Source organism: Leishmania mexicana, chromosome 30 (assembly GCF_000234665.1).
Source record: "Leishmania mexicana MHOM/GT/2001/U1103 complete genome, chromosome 30".
Taxonomy (NCBI): Eukaryota; Euglenozoa; class Kinetoplastea; order Trypanosomatida; family Trypanosomatidae; genus Leishmania; species Leishmania mexicana.
Genome location: NC_018334.1, coordinates 494,436 through 510,060, shown reverse-complemented (window position 1 = coordinate 510,060; position 15,625 = coordinate 494,436). Strand labels below are relative to the sequence as shown.

At 59.6% G+C, this 15,625-nt stretch overlaps 3 protein-coding genes across 3 annotated transcripts; all 3 read left to right on the top strand.

Moving 5' to 3' along the window:
* Positions 1-960: 960 nt before the first annotated feature.
* Positions 961-5,946, top strand: LMXM_30_1270 (p-glycoprotein e; the record flags this gene model as incomplete). The annotated part of the gene is made up of 1 exon (XM_003877596.1): positions 961-5,946. One exon carries the CDS (start codon positions 961-963, stop codon positions 5,944-5,946), a length of 4,986 nt encoding a protein of 1,661 aa, XP_003877645.1.
* Positions 5,947-7,650: 1,704 nt separating this feature from the next.
* LMXM_30_1260 (conserved hypothetical protein) lies at positions 7,651-9,534 on the top strand (the record flags this gene model as incomplete). The annotated part of the gene is made up of 1 exon (XM_003877595.1): positions 7,651-9,534. One exon carries the CDS (start codon positions 7,651-7,653, stop codon positions 9,532-9,534), a length of 1,884 nt encoding a protein of 627 aa, XP_003877644.1.
* Positions 9,535-11,642: 2,108 nt separating this feature from the next.
* Positions 11,643-14,915, top strand: LMXM_30_1250 (conserved hypothetical protein; the record flags this gene model as incomplete). The annotated part of the gene is made up of 1 exon (XM_003877594.1): positions 11,643-14,915. The coding sequence occupies one exon, from the start codon at positions 11,643-11,645 to the stop codon at positions 14,913-14,915; it is 3,273 nt and encodes a 1,090-aa protein (XP_003877643.1).
* Between the last annotated feature and the right edge of the window lie 710 nt (positions 14,916-15,625).

Here is a 15,625-nt window from a genome sequence, read left to right as displayed (position 1 = left end):
TGACTCCTCCATCCCTTCCAGTGCGCCACTTTCCATGCCGGCCTTCGTCTGCCGCCGCGCAAGCAATGATGCAGTTCATAGTTTTCTTCCGAGTCTTTATCAGCCCTTTCGCCTTCCCATACACATTGAAACTAGTTGCATTGAGCGGGCAGAAGATCTCTCGAGCACACCCTTGCGAGGTGTTCGGCGCCGTTCGGTGACGCGGCGTCTATCCACGGGCCCCTTCAGAGGCGGAAAGACGTGACATGAGAGAAATAGAAGTGTTCACTGCACGGACCTGCTAGATGCTCTTGTTGGGTGCATTGGGTTAGCTCCCATCGTCAACTTTTTATTCCCGCATGGCCGTGGCCACCTGCTGTGCTCTCTATCTGAGTTTTCCCTCTGTGCTGCATCACTTCCATCGTCATTCTCTTCTCTGTCCCTGTTGTCTATCCGCCTCTGTTCACCACCTGCTCAGCTGTATCACCCGCCGCACCTCTCCCCACCTCTCGCCTCTCTGCTGGTGCTGCTGCAGTGGCGGTTGCACCTCTCAAACGTCTCCACTCGTGCCGCCTGCGGTGACATAGCCCCGTCCTCCCCCCACCTCCCTCCCTCCGCCTCACGTTCTGCGGCGGTCTCAGTCAGGCCGCACCTCATCCCTTCCGCGTCTTGATGTGCTCTTCTCCATTTATATTTTTACCTTTCCTCCTTCGCTCCGTTTCTTGACACATTTTGCGTGGTTATAGCGATATATAACTCTGTATAATCATACATAAGTATTGGGCATGTCTATCCGAGAGCTCCACACGCGGGTGGAACTATTGAGTGATCAACTCCGCAAAAGAGCTACTCGAGCAGTCTGTGCTAGCGACGAAGGTTTGTAGCATCTGTTCTTCACCATCTCTTAACCTCATTGCTCGGTGATTTGTTGTGGCGCTGTCGAGAGGGGCAGCACCTTGTCCCTGCTCTACTGGGGTGCGTATGGTCGAATCCTCCTCGGCGTCACCCTCATCGCTGCGCGCGGAGGCAGCAGAGGTGATCGCATTCCCATCATCTGCTGCAGAGCATGACCTCGAGGAGTTCGAGGAGCGCGATAGGGCGCAGCAGATCTCCCGCTCCCTATGGGCACAGCGAGTGAGCGACTTGTGGGGCACAGAACCGCCTTACGAGGAGCAGCCGGAGGACCGCTCTGGCTGGCTACTCGGCACGCTCTTCTATCAGTGGATTGGGCAGTACATCCGCGAGGCGTCACGAGAGCAGCTGACAGAAAGCGGGCTGCCAAAGCCAACGAGACAGTACCGCGCCTACAATGCCGGTGTCGTGCTGGCGGCGGAGCTGCAGCGCCAGCAAGCGCGCCGCCATGCGTGGGACGGCTACGTTGGCGCGCGCGTCGGCGTGCGCTGGGACGACGCCAGCGACGGCGTGCTGCGCTGGGTGGGCGCGGTGCAGCAGTACGGCACGCCGGGGCGGCTGTACGCGGGCGTGGAGTGGCGCGTGGCCCCGTCGCGGCGCCGTGGCTGCTGCGTTGGCCGCTGCGTTGGGTGGCTGCTGCGCCGCGGGCGCAGTGCCCCTGTCCCGGAGCGCGGTCCCGGCGCGTATCACCGCGGCGAGGTGGATGGCGAGCACCTGTTCGACCCCGTGGAGGACGACACGGTGCTGACGTGCGAGCGAGTCGAGGACGTTGTGTTCCGCCCTGGATTCCGGGGTGACGCAAGCCAGGTTTCATCCACGCGAGCGCTGCTAAAGGAGCTGCCGGCGTCCGCGCAGCAGTGTCCCTGCGCCATTCAGGTGTGGTGGGCGGTGTGGACGCTCTTCCGCCAAAGCATGCTGCACGTTGTTGTTCTCGGCATCATCCGAAGCGGATGCCAGCTGATGACTCCTCTTTTGTTGAAGTGGTTTGTGACGTACCTTGGCGGCGTAGGCGAGCACAAAGATCGGGGCGAGGCTGGCCTCACCGCCACCATCACTTCCCCCGTTCCTTCGTTAGATTTCTCCTTTGCGTCGGTGCAGCGTTCCAGCGGTGCGGACTCACTTGACAGCGGTTGGCAGCGCGGCGTATGGCTTGCGGCGCTCATGTTCGTCACCATGGTTGGAGAGACGCTTGCTGGCAACAAGCAGTACCACGTGCGCCGTCGTAGCTCTCTGCAGGTGCGAAACGCCCTCTCGGCCGCTCTGTTTGCGAAGGTCTTCACCATGTCCCCAAAGGCCACCCACCACCCCGCTTTCAATGCGGGACGACTGACGAACCTTATGAGTACGGATGTGGAGGTGATGGGCCGGTTCATCATGATGTTTTGGACCCTGGCCTCCACGCCGTTCATGCTGGCCATAGTCTTCTACCAGCTCTATGTGTTGCTGGGTGTGAGTGTGTGCGTCGGCGGAGTGGTGGCGCTTGTATTCATGCCCCTGCAAACCTATATCGTGAGAAAGATGAGCTCAAGCTACCGCAGCAAAGCTCAAGCGACTGACCACCGCGTCAAGGCTACGACTGAGTTTTTCTCCGGCATCCGTGTCGCCAAGTTTATGTCGTGGGAACCGTTTTTCATCTCCCGCATCGAGAAGCTGCGCCGCGTGGAGCTCTCGCATCTCGAGAAGTTGCAGAGGGCCATCATGATGGTCTTCTTCCAGTTCAACGCGACACCGGGCCTCGTCATCGCCAGCGTCTTCTTCACGTTTAGCGTGGCCGGCCATACCCTGACACCCACTATTGTCTTCCCAGCGATTGCGCTCTTCAACCTGCTCATGGGCCTCGCCTCCATGTTGCCGTTTGCACTGCAGCTCATGACGAAGCTATTCGTCTCGCTCCGGCGCTTGAACATGTTCTTCGACGCCGACGATGAGCTGGAATCTGTCGTTGAAGACATTGCCCTCGCAGCGAGTCGCACAATGCACACGGACGTCTCCCGCGCAACAGGTACCGACGACGCCCAGCAGCAGACACCGTCATCCGCTCTAGCTGATGACGTTGCAGCCGAGTTTGTGCACGCAGACCTCAGCACATATGTCGCTCAGGAGCTTACGAAAACGGAAGGCGCACCGGAGGCAAATAGCGCCGGACACGTCGCTGTCGATCGGTCACCGGTACCCGAAACCGACGCTTCGCTGCCAGATCGCCAGCCCTCACCCTCACCCGCAGTGCCAGCTCCGGCAGATCCAGTGACGCAGCCCTTGTCGTCGTCTGCCCAGAAAGGCATCGCTGAAATAACCTTCAACGAGGACTCCATCTACGTTCTCAAGACAAAGACGCTGGTTACGGACGTGGACCTGCGCGTGCCGCGCGGGCGGCTGACGGTGGTGCTGGGGCCGACGGGCAGCGGCAAGTCCACGCTGCTGGACGCGCTGATCGGCGCGCTGGCGGTGACGCGCGGCCGCGTGGCGTGCTCGCGCAGCGTGGCCTACGTGCCGCAGCAGCCGTGGATCATGAACGCGACGCTGCGCGACAACGTTGTGTTCTTCGGCGCGCCGGACGCGGCGGCCTTCGAGCGCGCGGTGCGCAGCACCCAGCTGGCCTCGGACCTGGCGCTGCTGGCGGACGGCGCGGGGACGGAGATCGGCGAGAGAGGCATCAACCTGAGCGGCGGGCAGAAGGCGCGCGTGGGTCTTGCGCGCGCCGTGTACGCGGACCGCGACGTGTACGTGCTGGACGACCCGCTGTCGGCGCTGGACGCGCAGGTGGGCGAGCGCGTGATGCGCGAGTGCGTGTGCGGCGCGCTGGCCAGCAAGACGCGCGTGCTGGCCACCCACCAGGTCGGCGCCGCCGCCTACGCGGACTACGTCGTCGTGCTCACCGCCGACGGCCGCGTTGCGTTTCAAGGGAGTAGTGAGGCCTACTGCAAGGATCACCTAGCGCGGCAAGTGAGCGAGCGTGGCGCCGCTGCTAGCGAGGGCACTGCGGGTGCTGCTGAGGATGAACCCCCTGTGGCTAGCATCACAGCGGAGAAGAGGTTGAGTGATTTGATGAGGGAAGAGCCTCCGGCAGCGGATACGACGTTGACAGATGTCTCGGAGGCAGAGGGGCACGCCTCAGAAGACAAAGGAAAGCTGCTGACAGAAGAGGAACGCTTTAGGGGAGCAGTGGGGTGGGACGTTTATGTGCGTTACATGAAGGCATGCGGCGGCGTCAGCGTGTGTGCGAGTATCGTGGCACTCTATCTCGCGACGGAGGTGGTCATGATGTCGACTTCCATATGGCTGGCGCTGTGGTCCACCAAGTGGCTTCCGCTATCCGCGACGCAGTACAGTTTCATCTACGTCGGCCTTTCCTTTGCCAGCGCGCTGACAACGCCACTCCGCTACTGGCTTTCCATGAGTGTGATGCGGCGAGCCAGTCGCAAGGTCCACCAGGACCTCCTCCGCTCCGTGGCGTGCGCCACGCTGCAGTTCTTTGACACGACGCCACTCGGCCGCATTGTCAACCGTTTTACCAACGACATGGGCAACATCGACAGCGACCTGCAAGGCAGCTACAGCTATCTACTCTCCACCGTCTCCACGTTCTTCTCCACCGTGGCGATGATGGTGGCAACGCAGATTTTCGTGCTTGGTATCCTTATACCCTGCATGGTGGCGTACTACTACCTTCTGAAGTTCTACGCACGCGCGAACCGCGAGATCAAGCGCCTCGTGAATCGAGTCAACTCCCCAATGCTTTCTGTCCTGCAGGAAGCGGTTGGTGGTCGCTGGACGGTGCAGGCGTACGGCGCTGCGCCGGCGGTCATCCAGAAGGCGATTCGATGTGCTGATGTCGTCTACACCTGCTCGTACCTGCAACTCGGCGCGGAGCTGTGGCTTTCTGTGCGCATCCAGCTGCTGAGCACCTCCATCACTCTCGCCGTGGCACTGGGAGCCGTAGCGGCCATGCACCTCTCGTTTCTGCCGTCGCACATCGGCCTTCTCTCCCTCAGTCTCACCCTGGCCCTCGAGATCAGCAGCCTCCTGGACGGCATCGTCACTGTGCTTGCCTCCGTGGAGGCGGATATGAACAGCATTGAGCGCGTGTTTTATATGACAGACCACATCGAGCACGAGGACTTGCAGGAGGCCGTCGCAGCGGAGGTTCGGCGCATCAATGAGGATGCACACGGCACTGAGCGACGGGATGCCGGGGCCTTGGCAGAGTGTGAGGAACCTGCTGGCCTGGATAACTCAAGCTCGCCGCTTCTCATCCGTCAATCAGGCAACACCCAGTTCGGATCACTTGTGCTGGAGCACGTGGACATGCGGTACCGACTGGGGCTGCCGCTGGTGCTGCGCGACGTGTGCTTCGCGGTGGCGCCGGGGCAGAAGGTGGGCGTTGTGGGGCGCACCGGCAGCGGGAAGTCGACGCTGCTGCTGGCGTTCCTGCGACTGGTGGAGGTGTGCGGCGGCCGCATGCTTGTGTGCGGGCGCGACGCGCGCGACTACGGCGTGCGCGAGCTGCGCGGGCTCTTCTCGATGATCCCGCAGGACCCGCTGCTGTTCGACGGCACGGTGCGCAGCAACGTGGACCCCTTTGGGCGGTGCGGCGACGCGGGTGTGTGGCGCGCGCTGCGGCAGGTGGGGATGGAGGAGCGCGTGCGCGGGGATGCGGGCGGGCTGGACGGGCGCGTGCAGGAGGGCGGCGCCAACTACAGCGTGGGCCAGCGCCAGCTGCTGTGCCTGGCGCGCGCGCTGCTCAAGCGCGGCAGCGCCTTCCTGCTCATGGACGAGGCCACCGCGAACGTCGACCCCGCGCTGGACCGCCAGATCCAGCGCACCGTGCAGCACACCTTCCGCGACTACACCGTCGTCACCATCGCGCACCGCCTGCACACCGTCGCCGCCTGCGACGTCATCGTCGTCATGGACCAGGGCCGCGTTCTCGAGTTCGGCTCGCCGCGCGAGCTGGTGGAGCGCCAGGGATCCGCTTTTAGCGCGTTGGTGGGGTCGCTCGGCAGTGATGGTGAACAACTGTTTAGGATGATGATGCGAGGTTCGTTGGCAGAATAGCGGATGAAGAGGCTTACCAGCTGGGCCTCCGGGCGAGTATTGATTTGTGGTGCTTTATCTTATGTGTGTTGCACTGAAGCACTTCTGCTGGCGCGGGGGAATGCAGCGAGAGTTGCCCCGGCGGCCGTCGAGTACGGTGCGTGATGACGCGCAGGATGGTTGACATATGACGAAAAGAGGCCTATGCCATCAATGCCCGTGGGCATACGCCGATACCTCTCCGGTGATGGACGTCGTCTACTACTCAGCGCTTCAGCTACACGTGGTGGAACGACGGAGGGTGGCACTGGCCATAGCGCGTCGTTCTCTTTCTCCAAGAGGCATACCGGACACGGCCCAATCGAGCTGTCGGCGGGTGCTCCAACGCTATCGGGCACAGTGACCGGCTCGTGGACCTTCATGCCTGTGCCTCGTCACATGTGTGACGACATGCCCTCCTCCGACATTTGTGCATTTCCTCCTCATTCCGCTTCTTGTCCGCCTCTTCATGATAACGATGGCGAGTGATACCGGATGCGGGAAAACTGGGCGCATAGCTCGATGTGGAAGGAAACCTGGTATTCCGCCACCGCCCCTCCCCCCTCCTCACCGCTTCACCGCGAAGCTCCGGCTTCCTCACCGTCCCTCCCTCTATTTCATCTCTGCCAGATACAGGCGAATCAGCACAGACCCTTCATAGTTGATTTCACACAGCCTCCGCACCGCTTGCAGTACTGTGAAGCCGCATCCACCACATTCATCTTGGCTTCGCTTTTTTTGGTGTGTTGTTGTACGACACCACTGAAGTCGCCAACTGCGGAACGACGCCTGTGCACTGTTATATTACTTGTGTGTGTGTGAGGGAGTGTGAAGGGGGCATCTTCGTTGTTCTTTGCCCGCGAGTTGTCACGCTCCCTGCTTGGTCCCTGGCACAGATCGTGCGTGTGCATCAAGCTCTCAAGCGAGGGTAGGACACAGTCGGAGGTATCGTTCTCTCTGTCTTTTTTTTTGTGTGTGCTGCTGCTGTTGCTGCTGTTGTTGTTGTTTTCACCGACGGCACTCGCAGCGTATCTGTGTCGACGCACAAGGTCACCTTTTCGTTTCTGATTTCCGGTCTCCGTCTCTGCTCTCTTCGGTTTCGCCTATATGGTGGATTGGCACACGCCCGCGATTCCTGCCCGCTTCCGTGCTCTCTCTCTCTGTGTGTGTGTGTATGCTTGCGCAGCGACATCACTTTTCTTTCTTCTTCTCATCCCATCCCATCTCCCCCCTCCCCTGACACCTATCTATGTGTATGTGTGGCTCCTTTTGCATTGACGCCCGTTCTCCCCTCCGCTTACTGGTGTGCCCTCCCCCTCCCCCCTCCTCGTCCTCCTCCCCTCCTCCCCTCCTCGTCCTCTTCTCCGCTTTCTGCTCGTTTTCGTAGACGAAGACGCAGCGCCCTTTGTCCATCCTGACGTGCCATCACCACGTGCGCTTCGTTTCATTTCATTTCCTTGCTCATTGTTCTCCCTCCTCCCTCCTCCCTCCCCCCACTCCTCAGCCTAGACGCGCGTACACGCACGCACACACGCTCCCCCCCCATTCCGGAGCTCTCTCGTGCACCGTGGATTCTTTTTTTTGTTGTTGTTGCTTGTTGGACCTCTCTGCTTTCTCTGCCCACTCACCCTCTTCGTCCAATCGCTGCCCACGGCGCACCAACCGAGGAAGATACCCGAACGTACAATGCCCGCCAAGAAGAATGACGCCTCGCCGCGCAAGCCGAGCTCTCCCACGAAGGTGCTGCCCTCCACCACCGACACGCATCACTCAGTGCTCGCCAAGATCAGCAGTGTAGCCCACGTTCGCGTCTCCGTCAACGACCTGGTGGCCTTTGAATATGTCTGCGAGGAGACCAAGGGCTGGAAGTGGGGCCTTGGCACTGTCGCCGCCATTCCAGGCCCGCGTCTCGTGCAGCTGATGCTGTGGACCGGCAGCGGCGGAGAGATGCCACCGGAGGCGCTGCCCGTGTCGGAAGCCGACCGCGCAGCGGCAGTGAAGCGGCTGAAGGAGCTGCAGAGGATGCGGAAAGAGGCGGAGGAAGAAATGGAGGACTTGAACAAGACACTCACAGAGAAGCATGCGCACTACAAAGAGGGTCGTGCCGCATATGAGGCGGATGCGGCGCGTGCGCAGAAGGCCGCAGCGGAGGCGAAGGAGGAGGTGAGGAACATGGATGAGACTGACTGGCGCGAGATTCGCAGCTACGTGAAGCCGCCAGACATCGTGAAACTCGTGACGGAGGCCATGATGCTCACGCTGGGCGAGCGCATCCTGGAATGGAACTACATTCTCAAGGTGATCCGGCAGCGCACGTTCCTAAAGAGGCTGGAAGAGTTCGACTCACAGAGAATCTCGCCCCCGACGCGCCGCCGTCTGCGCAAGGATTACTTGCTGAACCCTCGCTTCACTCACAGAGACTCGATGGAGGGCAGTCGCGCGCTGGGCATTGTGCAGCGGTGGGTCGCGGCGCAGCTGGCCACCAGTGAGGCGAGCGTCGACATCTGCCTCTACGATCAAGCGCGGGCCCGTGAGAAGAAGCACATTGAGAAGATGGAGGACACGCTGCGTCAGCGTCGCGACGAGGCGGAGAAGTATAAGGACGAGGAAACGCGGCTGAAAAGGCAGCTGGGCGACTCGCCGGTGCGCATTGACCACGGCAAACACGTCAACGGCGCAGCAAAGGCTTCCCCTGCGCCGTCGCCAGGGGGAAGTTCAGCCAAGAACGCCTGGAGCCCGAGGGGCGGCAAGTCCGACAACGGCGCCAATCGTGCGACACCTCGTGGTCGGCCAGGTGCGCCGCCGCTGCACGAGGATGTCTACAGTACGGCCAACACGTGGGTCTTCACCGACGACAGCAAGATCGTTCTGCACAGCAGCATCCTTGTTAACTACGACGAGCCGGCGTCGACGGTGGTGACGCTAACGCCTGAGCAGGTGGAGAAGCTCAAGAAGGCTCTGAAGGACCGCGCCGCCATGTTCGCAGAGCAGCAAAAGGCAGATGGCAAGATCAAGAGCCTGGAGGACGACCTCGAGAATGTGCGCGGCGTTCTGGCGGATGCACTGCAGGACTTGGCAGATGCCAAGGTAGTTCTGGCGGCGCAAGACGCTGAGCTTGCTGCAAAGGACCGCGAGATTGATGAGGCTAAGGAAGCTGCGGCCGCTGCCGCGAGGTTGGCGGACACAAACAAGGTGGGACTACCTCCGGCGGTGGAGCCGTCGATGGAGCCGGACGGCCAATGCAAGGAGCTCAACGAGCTAATAGCCGCCCTCGACAATGAAAATGAGAAAAAGAAGCCGAACGACAAGAATGGCAAAAAGCAAGGGGGCCGGGCGGAAGTCGAGCTTGAGAAAGAGGTGATGGTGAACGGCAGTACCCTCAACGGTAGCATACCGGCTCTCTTCCATGCGAGGGATGACCGCGAGCTAGCGAAGATTATCGACAGGCTAGAAAAGGAGATCCGTATCTTGCGCCGCGAGTCCGAGGCTGCGAACCTCGTGCTGGATGGAGTCCATGCCAGCATCAAAGGGCGTCCGGAGCTGAGGCGGTACTTTGAAGAGGATACATAAGGGGGGATTTGAGGTGGGGGTCTTGCTCGCTGTCTCCTCGCTTCAGGGCAGCGGCTGACATGGATGCCTCGCCGTGCGCTTGACCTGGTCTCCTTCCCTCCTTTCTCCCTCACCTCCCTTCTATTTTTTGTTTCTACGTGTTTGTGTCCGTTTCACCTTCTGTTGGAGCGCCACGGCTCCGCCACTCTGCCATTCTGCCACTCTCTCCTTTTCCTTTTACGTTACCTCTATCCCTTTCTCCCTTTTGAGTCATGTGACGATGATGACGATGATGATGGCATTGCTTTCTCGTGTCTGTGCGTGTATGTGTGCTGTATTTTGTGGTGCTGTGGTAATCGGGACGGCACCGTTATATGTATAAATATATACACATCTCTCTATATATAGGCATACCTATCTATATATGCATGTAAGTGTCATTGATATGTATATATATCTACAGATATATATGTTGATCTATATCTACATCTATATATCTATCTACATAGATAGATGTCATTTATATTTATACAAATTCTAAAATGATCGTCGGATTGTGTGTGCCCCTCCCTTCCTTTCGTTGTTATTGTTTGCTTTTTCTCCTTTACTGCATGGACATGGTGACACATGATGTGTGATACACACACACACACACAATACAAGCACACACGATGGACCACACCGACAAAGGAATACGCCGCGCTAGCGACCAGGACGGCTTTTGGCAGAAGAGCTCTCATGAACGCTGAGGCCCGCCTTTGATTATTCTCTCCCTCTTCTTTTTTTCTTTGCGTGAGTGCGAGTACGTGTGCCTTCCCCGTTCGCGTATGTCGCCTTCACTCCTCTCCCCCACCTCGTGCTTCTTATATCTGCTTTGGTGCGTCTGTGCTGGATCGCGGCGGCGGTTGTGCTGGTGTCAGGCTTGGAGTCTCCTGACTGCTGAAGGCTAAGATGGGAAGCGCGCTGCGCCGTCCTCCCACCCCACCCCCTCTACGTGCGCGTCATCGAAGCTCGCCTGAACCCAGGCCTCCCATGTGAGAGAAGGAGTATGCTTGGCTGCATGACGCGTCTGCGAAAGGCAGCTCAGACATCAGCAAATCCATCGCGTCCCTTCCGCTCTCCGGTTAAGCCTGCTGCGTGATGGCGTGGCAGGCGTTTCTTTTCGTCTCTGTCTCTCCTGCCAGTGTGTGTGTGGGGGGGGACGGCACGGGCGGGAGGAGGTGTGAACGGTGACCGCAGGCAATCGATGAAGGATGACCACATGAGGTGTTCAGAGAAGCAGGCACACGCGCATACAAGAAAACGGCGCTGAGAACGAACGGACGCCGCGGCTGTGTGGACAACTCTTTCCAATAACCCCTGCTTGCACGTGGCGCGCTGCGCTGCTGTTTTCTTTTCGTTTTTTTTTCTTTTTTTGTCGTAATTCTTCAAGCGTTCGTTGCGCTCGGATGTTTGCGTGTTGGTGCGTCTGTCTGTTGATGGGCGGCGTGTCTCTTCGTTTTCTAAGTGGTGGAAGCCAGCATCATGCGCCAACATTGCTGGGGTCGTTTTGACTGTTGTCTTCCTCTCTATCGGTTTGTCTGTGTGTCTGTGTCTGTGTGTGTGTGTGTGTTGGTGTGGATGCGCGCTTATCGCGTATTTGTTTTCCGTTACCGTGTGTTTCTCATTCGCTCATGGATTCAGGAGTCCATCATGGAAGGTCTGGGAAAAGAAAAAAAAACACACATACGCGACGAGGGCGTGCGCGTGTGTGTGCATTCCGAGTTGAGGCAGGGATGGCCTGCTCTTAGGTGTATCCCCAGCCCGCCACCACGTCAATGGCACGAGGACGTACAGCGGACAGTCTGTTGACGTGGGGCTGCGCACAGCTGTGCTGCCTCCACCCATGGCTCTCATCTACGCCTCATCGGTCCTTTGGGGTTGGGAAAGCCGAACGGGTCATCTCAGCCGGCAAGGAGTCGTATGCGCCGTGTCTTCTGTGATCGCCGAAGACACGCATGCCTCCACCACAATCCTCCTCTTCAAACTTTTTTTTGCTTCGTTCTTCCATACACGATGCTGACATGACACGTCGGTGTGGAAGTCCGCGTTAGTTGCCGTTTGATACCCTTCTGCACTGCATCGCTGGGATGTCCTCGCCGTCGGCGACAGGTGCGCCTGCAAAGGCCACCATAAACCCGCACAGGGCCGTTGCCTTCTTCACCTCGGCGGACAGAAGCCATTGCCTTGTCGGTATGGTCGCCTCTACGCCTACCATGACCCAAAGTGACGGCACCGTCGCCGTGCTTGTACAGCCACGCCCGCTCATCCTACTCGCTCCTCAGACACTGCAGGTTGCGAGCAAGAGCGGCGGACTGGTTACTGGGCACCTGGTCGACGTCTCTGACCCCTCCGTCAGTGGTCTTCTCACTGCATCTATTCCGTCACCCAACTGGGCAAGCAGCGGCGGCAGTGCTACGCCGCTTCTAACCGCGGAGGATGTGGGCACAGTGATGACAGCCAAAGAGCTACGAGAGATGCAAGAGCATCGAGACAGCCTCAAAGCAGGCCTCGGATCTAGCAGAGACCGAGTACGAGAAATCGACGAGCTTCTTCGTGAGAATATGCAGGAGAAAAACAGCAGTGTCACATCAGCAACCAAACCTAACACACTGCGGGAACCGTCTCCGCTAAAGGAGCATCTCGATGCGGCTCGAAGGACCGTCGATGACATGGCGAAGGCCGCCGACGCTGCCGAGAAGGTGCTGCTACTCGCACGCGCCGGACTGCGAACAGTGAAGCCGTTCGCATGGGCCGACCTACAGCGGCGCCACAGCAGCTCGTCTTCGCAGACGTTGGTGAGTCTCATAGAAACTGCTGTGGCCCCGCTGCACGACAGCACGTGTGCGTCATTTGATGACGCGATAGTGCAGGCAGTCTCTTTACCCAAACGACTGGCTGCCGTAAAGTCCGTGAGTGTGACAGTCGATGATACACAGCGGGTACTGCGTTTTCTGAAGTCGTGGCCGACCGTGGCGGCTGTCGCGAAGGAGCACAAGACCGCTGCCACCCTGTACCAGTGGGTCGACGCGCTCGCCAAGGCGACAGAGGCTCAGCGGCGGCTGAAGGCGACGCAGCAAGCGCTCGCGGCAACACTATCGCAGAGCCCAGGTGCTGCGCGGCAGTCGAAGGAGATGGCGCGGGCACTTGAGATCGCATCGCCGCCAGCAAAGAAGCTCGACTCCGTGGCAGAGGCGGCTCTGCGTAAGGAGCGCAAGGATCAAATGGAGTACGTGCAGATGGCCGAAGAAGAACTGGCCGCTGTAGATGCTCTTATAGCCGAGGCTGAGGCGCTGGCCATCTCGCCTCCTCGCGGTGCGCAGGACTCGTCGCAGGGTGCAGTGACTATTGTGCCGGCTTTGGTCGTGCCCACATCGTGGGTGGCCTGCGCCTTGCCAGAGGAAGAAGCGCCGCGAATAGGAGTGTACACGCACCAGCCACGTGGCAAACAAATAGAGTTTTCCAGCTCTGCGAGTCTGATATTATCGACAGTGGCGAAGGCACTGGTGCCGTCGGCGGTGGTGTCCACCGCTACCCCGCAGGATCGTGCAGTATCTGCGCTGAACCTTGCCGAGTTGCGCAAGGAATCATCTGGTAGCGCCAACAACAGTGGCGGCAGCGACCACGGCACTGGGGGGCACTGGTCCACGAACAACCGTCAGCTCAGCCCCAAAGCTGCGGCTGCGGCTTCTACGGGTGTGAGCAATGCAGCCCTTGTTCCAGTCACTGAAGTCACAGCCGCAAGGCAGCGCGCAGAGGATGCAGAAGAAAAAACGCGGCTGCTCGAGGCCCGCCTCTCCGCCGCCCTTCAGCAGAACCCGAAAGAGGCGGAAGTGCAGCTGCTGCGCGATGAACTGAATGCGAAACACACAGAGCTGCGTCGCGTCACGGAGGAGCGCGACCGCCTCCTACAGGAGCGATGCGATAGAGGCTCTTGGTATGTGCCATCCTCGCGGCGTGCCACGGCAGACGGTGCACAAAGTGACGGAGCATCCCAGGCTGGGTCTGGCCGGTATGCGCGGCGCTCGTCGACCCCGCGCGACACTGTTGACCGCAGCGTCGTCGAAGAGCTTGAGGATCAGCTGACGGCAGCACACCAGCGTATCTCTGAGCTTCTCATCGAGGCAAGTGAGTGGCGCCGCCGCTCGCCATCACTAACAGCCGTCTCTATAACACCGAAAGCAGCCAAAAGTAGCCGCCTTGCAACCGCGCCTGGCGACTACTCGCACATGACTGTGGTGCCGTCACCGTCAACGGAGGAGACTGGCACCGCACCATGCTCCGCCAGCGACACGCCGCGGCAGCGATCACTGAGAGGTGTTGCTGTGTCGCCATGTCAACCTTTGTCGTCGCCAATGATAACGCAGGAAATGTATGACGACCTCCAGGCCCGCCTGTGCGCCGTCTCAGACGAGCTGGAAACTCAGCGGCAAGAGACACACCAGCTGGAGGAACAGCTCAACGACGCCCTGCACCGGCGAAGTGAGGCGGAGCACATGGTACTGGCGCAGAAGCACGAGCTCGAAGAAGTGTGGGAGAGGCTGGAGGCAGCGGAGGCCCGCGCTGAGGAGCAGGAGCTGCTTACCCAGCAGCGTCTCCTCTTCACCCATACGCAGTTCCTTCCGTCCCAATCGCCGGCGTCGCAGCTGAATGTATCCACACCGCTGCCATCCGCCTCCCCCATCGTTAACTCCAATCTTTCCCAAGCCCAGCAACCTCTCTTAGCATCTACGAGTGCGCCGTTGCAACACGCGCAACACACGCTCAGCGTGCAAGACGTCTTTGGCAGCGACTCAGCGCCAGGTGCTGCCGATGCAGAGGTGAGGTCTCAGACGAACGAGGATGCGATGACGATTACCACCAACGTAAACACCGTCTATGGCAGCGCGTCTCGACTGTCGGTGGACGTGTACCCGCACAGTCCAGGGACTAGTGGCTTTCCGAGCTTTGGAGGTGGCGGCGGTGGAGCGACCTCTGCAGCGGCAGCGAATGCGGCGGAACGTTCCATCCTCAGCCAGTACAGCCGCGCTCCTTCAGCTCTCCAATCACGGCCGGTGGAGCAGCTGAGCACGATTGAGCTACGGCACGAGGTACACCGCCTCCGTGAAGAGGTGGAGCGGTATCAGTCGGGGGAGCTGCGAATGGTGATGGAGCTGCAAACACTGCGCGAGAAGCAAAAAGCAGAGCGCAAACGCCGCCGTGATGCACGCGCCGCCCGCATTCAAATGCTGGCGCGGATGCAGGGGAACATTGCCGACGTCATCGAGAAGTCCACGAAGGAGCTGGAGGCAATCCCGCCGCTGCTCGAGCGCAGCCGCTCGGAAGCAGAGGCCCTCATGTCGAGGCGTCGAATGGGTGGGTAGCGGCGCTACGGCTTTTTTTGTTGCGTATCGATAGCGTGCTCACTATGTCTCGTCATTGTGGGCTTGAATGACGGACACGATTGCTTGATGCCCTATGCTGACTGGCGATGGCGCATCTCAAAGTCCATGGCGTATCTGTGAGTACCTCTGGCGCTGTTGTGACTCACAAGCAGCTGCGCTACTTGATACACCACTTATACCTTTTTCTTTCGTTTTTTTCTGGACGGAGGCACTCCACTGTGAAAACAGTCGGGATGCCGCTCTGGATCCTCTGCGGGGGTGTGTCTGCGTATGGGGTGAAAGCATGTGCCGTCTATGCGCCTGCTGAACTGCCATCGCTTGTAGAAGGACAATGCGGCATGTTCTCTGCAAGAGAAAAAAACGAAGAAAAGGCTCAGCCGTTTGTCTCCTCATCGGCGCCCGCTGGTTTCATCCATCGCTCTGCACGCGGTATAGCACGCAACGAAGCAACCACCAGACAAACATCAGAGACTCCACGAACTCAAGCCCTCTCACTCTACTGTTTGTAGATTTCTTTCTCAGCTCATCCTTGTGTGTTTGGCACTGTGTGATGGAGATGACGAAGCACCGTCACTACTGCAGCGTATGGCCCTCCACTCCCTCTCTCTTCATCGTTCTCATCTCCTCGCTTCACCCGTTCCCTCCGCCGATGATGTTAGCTGCGCACGATACACCACCGGAGTCACATA